General features: G+C 54.9%; 1 protein-coding gene across 2 annotated transcripts in view; it reads right to left on the bottom strand.

Annotated features, from left to right (window-relative positions):
- Nucleotides 1–5,625, bottom strand: part of ANHX (anomalous homeobox) — a 15,420-nt gene extending 9,795 nt beyond the window's left edge. For both annotated transcript variants that reach the window (XM_077763556.1, XM_077763557.1), the window contains exons 1-3: nucleotides 5,377–5,625; nucleotides 3,034–3,161; nucleotides 840–963 (exon numbers count right to left, since the gene is read on the bottom strand). In XM_077763556.1, the coding sequence (XP_077619682.1) occupies nucleotides 840–963; nucleotides 3,034–3,161; nucleotides 5,377–5,625 (501 nt within the window). The remainder of the gene's footprint in view (nucleotides 1–839; nucleotides 964–3,033; nucleotides 3,162–5,376) is intronic.
- Between the last annotated feature and the right edge of the window lie 1,640 nt (nucleotides 5,626–7,265).

The following is a 7,265-nucleotide window of genomic DNA, read 5'->3' as shown; positions in this document are numbered from 1 at the left end:
GCCAGCACTGCCGGCAGCCCGGCCTCGCTCCCCGCTCGCGCCACAGCTGCGGCCCCGCCGACGGTAACCCAGAAACCCGGAGGGGTCGGGCAGAGCTGAGCAGAGCTTGGCAGACCAGCAGGGGGCAGCGACGGCCCGTGACCGGCGCCTGTGACCCAACACCCCGCAGAGGCCCTCGTCTCGAGACCACGGCTCTGCTCGGGAGCATCCAGGCCACGGAGCAGGCGCGGGGACACTAGGAGAGCACTACTGATTGGACAGGTAGTACGGTGGGCGGAGCGGGGACCAGGAACCCGGTTTGATTGGATAAGCTCTAGAAGCGGAGGAAGTGGGTGGAGCTAACACGGGAGGGCCCTGCCGATTGGACAGAGCAGAGAAGAGGGCGGAGAGAACAGGCCGGGATTTTGGAGGGACTGGAAACTTCCAGCCGGCGTGTCTCTCCTCTCGCTCCCCAGCAACCTCGCCCCGCTCCACTCCGTCCCTCCAGCTTCCTGGGGCTGCGCGGGGCGGGGCGCCCTGCCGGTACTGCGCCTCCCTCAGGCTGGAGGCGCCACAACAGCGATGGGGATAGGGTAACCCCGCGTTTGAACCAGACCCTCCTCCAGTGCAGGCTGGGTGGTCGGGAGCTGCCAGCCAATGAGCCCCCATCCTCAGGAGTTCAGAGAGGGGCCGAAGACCCCAGCGCCCCGGCGGAGACCCCAGCGCCCTGGCGGACGGGCCACTCGGGAGGTCCGGGAGGGGAGGGCTAAGGGTGCGGGTTATCTAAGGGTGGTGGTGTCGCCTAAGGTCGGGGGGTCGGCAAAAGGGGGTTGCCGAGCCTCAGTCTCTTGGGTTCTTACCCGCTCGGCCTTGCTGGGGTTGGTGCTTACGCCCGAGGCAAAGTCGTGCAGCTTCTGGCGAACCTCTCTGGGAAAGTTCCGGCTTTTCAGGCCGTCAGGGCAGAGGGAGGGGGGTGGTGGGTTCCTGGATAAGGACAGTGAGGTGGTGGTTATAGACACTTCTCCTGGGTGCACCTCGTGTGCTCTCAAACACTGTGCACCCCCAGATATCCTCTCATCACTGGTTGCCCCTCCTCTCTAAGCTGCAGAGTCCCAGGGGTCCATCCCATGAAGGAGGGAGGACCCCACTTTCCACGGCACCACCTCACAGGGGTGTCACTAGTACCGCTCAGTGAGAGGCACAGCTGACCAATGGCTGGTAACTACTAAGGGTGGATGAGGAGGATATTGAGGCTGGTTATGCTGCTCTCTCTACTGTGTATATATATGAGTTTTTCCAAAAGGAAAAAGTGATATATAAACAAATACTACCTGTTGGGAACACCCAAGGTACCCAAACACCAAATGAACAAATCGCCATGGATGTCAAAAATGCAACCCACACATACAACATCTCAAATGAAGCTTGGTCCTTTGCTCTCAGATCTTCCCTTAGTTCTATGCATCTCGGTGAGAAACCACCATGTTCCAGCCAAACAGGCCAAGAGCCCTGGAGTCTGGCTTTATTCTGTCTTTACCTCCTCCAACGCATCCCACTCCTCAGCAAATCCTCCAAAATCTGCTCTGACACAACCCCTTCTGTAGCCACTCTCAGAGTCCCAAGAACCTCCTGCCTCCGCTCCTCTACCAACCGCCTTTAGGAGACCCTGCCACATCTTAGACGGTGTACCAACCACGGCTGCAACCCCAGCTTCACCCCCTCCTTACACCTCGAGGGACTGCCATCCCGGAGCTCAGGCCTCCAAGCCAAGGCTTAGGTGAGCCTGCCTGCAGCCTCCAGCCCACAACGAAGAACAAAGGCGGGACGGTCCTCTACTAAGCACATTCTCTGTCTGGCACTCCCCACTCTGACTATGGAATCCACAACGTTTCCTCATTTACTGTCCACCGTCCATACCCAATGTCAGCTCCAGGAGAGCAGGGCCCAGACTATACCCCCAGCACCTCCAACAGCACTCAGCAATCAGAGGCCTCTTCCAAACACTGCATACTCCTCCCCAAATCATTTACTGAACTGGGCTCTGGCAGGCCATTAGCACCTATATGGAGGGACAGGACTGCTTTCCTGAAGACCCGAAGGCTGCTTAACTGATGGGTTTGGAGGACATATCTCACTCTTTGGTGGGCACCAGGAAAAGAATTCTCTCTGATCCAGAAGGAATCCATCTCTTCTTCCAGTAACCAGGCCAGTAACCAGGCCCTGTGGGGCAGGAACACCCTGTCACTTGGGCTGGCAGGAGCTCAGAGCACGACCTGCAGCCCCTCCTGCTCAGAGGGGAACACGCGAGATGGAGAACAAAGGCTCTACAACCTCAGTGTCTGGCCTGGAACCCTAGCTTCGCATCTCTCTCGTGTGTAACCTTGGGCAAGCTGATGACCTTTCTGTGCCTCAGTTTCCTCATGTAAATGGTGATGAGAGTAATAATAATAATTAGCACTTGTGATGTTTACTTAGTGCTGAGGACGGACCCAGCATCTCTCATGTGCCAGCCAGTCTTCTAAGCACCACATGTATCTCCTCTAATGGTTGCATTACTCTCATCTTTACTCTCTTTAATTAAAAAGGTCCTGCATCCCTACAGGATGGCACTGAGTTCCAGGCCATGGCACCTGCAGAGACTGTCTGTGAGAATCAGATGACCTAAGACACAAGTGCTGGAAATTTCCCACAGGAGAAGGAGAGGAGAGGAAGAGAGTAAGGTCAGGGTGCCCACCTGCTGCCCCCTTGCCTGCAGAGCCCTCACCAGAAGGCAGCGGCTCCTGCTGCAACTAGAACTCTCTGCCTGGGTCCTGGGAACAGCTCCTTCTCCTTGCCCTGCAAGCATAAATGGGAATGCACCCCACACCCAGCTGAGCAGGTAGGTGGGGCACACCGGCTGACACAGAGCCTATTACCTTTTGACTATTACTGCCTCTCTGACTTCTCCTGCACTTATCTCCCTGCCTCTATTTCACCTCACCCCCTCTGTGGTTTTAGAAGGCACAGCCCTCAGGAGTCCTAGGGAATAAGCACCAAGAAGGACCAGCGGTGTACCTCTTTCTGCAGCGGAACTTCTGCACTGGGGTTAGCACAGCCACACCCAGCCGCTTCATGACGAGACGGTAGTGAATGTCGTTCCAGAGCCGTACCAGCTCCTGGCTGCCTCCAGGCACGTGGCAACCCTGCCAAGAAAAGCCTGCTGAGACCCGGCTGTCCTTACCCAGCCTGGAACACGGCCATCTGACCCAGTCTGATCCCTGGAAAGAGCTGCCTGTTGATGTGCCAAGCAACGAGGGCAGGAACCCAGCGCTCCAATCACCAGCAGGCTCCGTGCTGTGTCCCTGGTGGCCCAGCCAGCCACCAGGTTATGTCAGCGCTTCAGTCCTCCCACACAGCACATGAGGTGAACACAGCTCTCAGTCACTCCTTACAGGTGAAGAGCAGGATGCAAGGGGAACACAAATGACTATGGGCCTGGGGCCACACAGTATGCAAGAGGCAGAGCCACAGTTAGAACCACATGGTGATTCCAAGGCTTGACCCACATCTTGTGTGAAAGACTTTTCTCTCCCACCCAGAGCTGGCCCCTCCGGTGCCCAGAGTGTGCATTCTGAGTCAAGTGGAATAAAGTCCTGGTCTGTGCCCCGTGACAGCTCACCAATCCAGTGGAACTTGTTTGCATAACCAGACTTTGGAGATGGCCAAGGATACCCGCAGCTGGCCGTCCCCAGACACAACCTCTCTAGTCAGTGTATGTGGTTCTTGCATTTAACTCCAGTGTCCTCGGGATCGTCTTGGCAAGGAGGTGCTGAGTCATTTAGCTTTCTCTCCACAGCATCAGAAAAAGCCCATTTTTCTGGACTGTGACTTTCACTGGCCGCGGGGCACAGCCATCCAGGAATGTACACAGGAATCTTGCTGCCTGCAGGATGTGGCCCTGGGTCCTTTCTTGATGTGGTGTCCCCATCATAGCTCTCAGGTCTCAGCTACATGTCACCTTCTCCGAGACATGTCTGGACCATCCAGACTGTGTTTATAATCCCTCTCCTGGGAGTCTTTCATTAGTGGTGTCATTCACACATTTCATCATTCAGTGCCTTAACAGAGGTTATTACAACTCTGTTTTTCCTTGTCTGCTTACCGTGTCCACTTTGAGAGATTTGAAACACCTAGCCCCTCTTACTTCCATGTCGTGGATCCTCTAACAAGCAGAACAGACGCAGCTCCTCTCTCATGGGGCCTGCAGTGCAGCCAGGGGGCCAGACAAAACCAAGACCAACAAATAATTCTAATTAGGAACTGAGGAAGGAGCCATCGGGTGAACCAGACTCTCCACTGGAGAATAAAGTGGGCACTGCCAAACAGGGAGGCATTTGCAGTAGAAACCAGAGAAGAAGAAAGGTGCCAGGCACACAGAGAGCTGGGCTCCAGCCTCTGGGACAAGCAAGACCACATGCAAAGGTTTTGAGACAAAGGAAGATCTCAGGAGTTGCAGGAACAGCAGGAAGCAGGCGGCTACGTTAAGGAAGCAGGGGAGAGCCCGAAAGAGAGACTCGAGCGCAGGAAAGCTCAGATGGCAGGCTCCTGAACCACCTGCAGACTTATACAGACCATGGCCCGTCTGCAGTTTTCAAATTCCCTGTGGCTGCTACATGAACAGATCAAGGGGCCAGGAGGGGCCAGGGGAGCATCCAGGAGGACCCCACACAGCCTGTGGGGGAAGGACTGGAAACTGTAAGAACTGGAAAGAATTGAGGATTTCCAAGGTAAAGTCAGCATAAATTAGGCATGAACTGTACGTGGGGGTGCAAGAGGGAAAAGCATGCCTCCAAATCCCTTATATGAAGCCCTTTGAGCCAGATGTACTTTGGAATTCTGAATTTCTCAGACTTTAGGGAGTAACACAGGCATATACTACATGGCATGCACGACTCCCGTATAATCTGGGGCAGGCAGCATGCTACAATCGAACATACCGGTATTTAGGTAGCAGAAGGCACCACGTTCACTTTAAGTGACTAAAGACCATAAACGGCTTCACCTCAATGCAGGTCAGGTCACATCAATGCCAAATGAGTTGCACATCCAAGTACCACCAGATGAGTGACAAAGATACTTTTGGTTTGCATTCTCGACTGCAGACCTGTGGCTCGGGGACTGAAGGCTTGGCTCTGTTTGACTGTCACCTACTGGGAACCCAGCTCCCCAAGCCAGGACCACCACTCAAAATGGACCTCATAAATGGATAGTGTTGCCTCAGATTACACGGTAGTTAGAATTTCTAAAAAGAATGGACCATCCGGCTTGGTTTATGAAACCTCACCCCACACCTCCATTGTGTTTGGGATGGTGGTGGCCGCCGAACCTCTCCGCACCCCCGTCACAGATCTATCCTACCTCCAGCACCCGGCAGGCAGCCTGGTGCTGCTCTTGCTGGGCCAGCACCCGGGCACACACGAGGGCCACGTCCGCATTGTCCAGGAGATGCAGGCGGAGCTGACTGTCCAACACGGCTGTGACCAAGGGCTGCACCTGGGCGGGGTCATCCTGGAGGTCTCGGCACAGCCTGCCTGCGAGAGTCACCAGCTCTGCCAGGGGTGGGCCAGCGCCCCCACTCTCCCTCAGCAGCTTCAGGAAACTCTGCATCGCACGTTGGGCTGGGCCCCTCTGCGAATAAGACAACAGTCCTGATAATGGCCACACGCCGACTGCACGTCAGTCCTCAACTCTGCGAGGCCCCTCTAGCTACAGACATTTTTAACATAGTTGAGAGCTCCCCAAGAGAAGGCAGAGGGGCGTCAGATGCCTGCTACAGTTTCCTTCCTTTAGTCCTCGGCTGTGTACTAGGTGCTGTCACTGCAGTGGTTCATCTCATTCCTGCAAACTGCGTCTTACCTGTGTATCATCCACAGGCCCCACACTGGTCCTCTCAAATCTCCTCTCTGTTTCCCCTACATTCTTCATTTTCTTTTTAATTTTATTTTAGAGAGGGAGGGAGAGAGAGCACGTGTATGAGTGCAGGAAAAGGGCAGAGAGAATCCCAAGCAGGCCCCATGCTCACCACAGAGCCCAATGCAGGGCCGGATCCCACAACCCTGGGATCATGACCTGGGCTGAAGTCGGACGCTCAACTGACTGAGCCACCCAGGGTGTCCGTCCCCCACAGTCTTATACACACAAGGTAATTTTCACTCCTTTTCTGAGCTCAGTCGGGGCAAGAACCATGTGTGTTGGGGTCATTAGAGTTCCCCAGCATCTATGCAATGGATGCCAAGGCCTCTTGGAGCAGTAAGGGTACCCTGGGCCAGAGGCTGGGAAGACACTGCTTACACTCCTACAAAGAGGAGCCACAGGACCTTCCAGAGCCAGGACTAGCGCCATCTGCTTTTTATTTTGATTTTGAAAAAAAAAAAAAAAAAAGCCAAGATATTTGAAAAGCACAAGTTTTTCAAGATTGTCCTAATCCCACACGTTAAAAATATACACAAAGGAGTGAACATTTGTGGGGGCTCCCTGTGCCCAGTCGTCTACTCTGCACCCCACCCCCAAAAACACACAGGTAAGCTGTGGCAAATAGGGATTGAAAGGCTTTGTGAATTTTTCTTTTTTTAATAAAAATCTCCGTATACATACAGCAGTTTTTACCAACAGAGAGAGATTGCGCTGATTACTTAATCTCCTGGTGCATATGAACAGTCCTGTGAAGGGGCCATCTGCTTGTTTCCACAACTCTCCACTCCTGGACACTGAGGCAGTGTGACAACCCTAATACCCTGGGTTCAGGATTACTCTTCTACAGAGCGGACTCACGTAAGCGAGGTTAAAGAGGAGTGCTTCCGTGGCAGCTGTGTTTTTAGTAGATGCTACCAAACCGCTTTCCACAAAGGTGGTGACAAATGCATGCCCAGAACTGCACACAGCTGCCCTGTGTGCACCCTGGAGGAGGGTCTAGCAGCAGTTTCTAGTACTTTCGGCCCTGCACCGCCTCGTGGGTGCTCCCGGCGCCTGGGGCCGCCTACTAGGGGGACGCGCTCTCTATGCCACAGCTTCGGACTTGAGCGCCCAGCACCCGATCCCGATTCCAAGCCCAGTGTTTCTCCCTATCGCGAAGGGCAGGAGGCCTGGGATCCCGCGTCCCTCCAGGGAGCCGAGGCTCCTTGACTTCGGTGGGAACGGAAACGGGAGGGCTCCTCCCTGGACCTGGGGTTCCTCCGCCCCCCCACCCCCACCCCCGCCCTGGCTCTAGGAGGAGAGAGCAGGAGGCTAAGGGCCAGGCTCATGCAGAC

This window comes from Crocuta crocuta, unplaced genomic scaffold (assembly GCF_008692635.1).
Source record: "Crocuta crocuta isolate KB4526 unplaced genomic scaffold, BGI_CrCroc_1.0 scaffold114, whole genome shotgun sequence".
Lineage (NCBI taxonomy): Eukaryota > Metazoa > Chordata > Mammalia > Carnivora > Hyaenidae > Crocuta > Crocuta crocuta.
The sequence above is the reverse complement of the archived record's forward strand: the minus strand, read 5'-3'. Positions and strand labels throughout refer to the sequence as shown.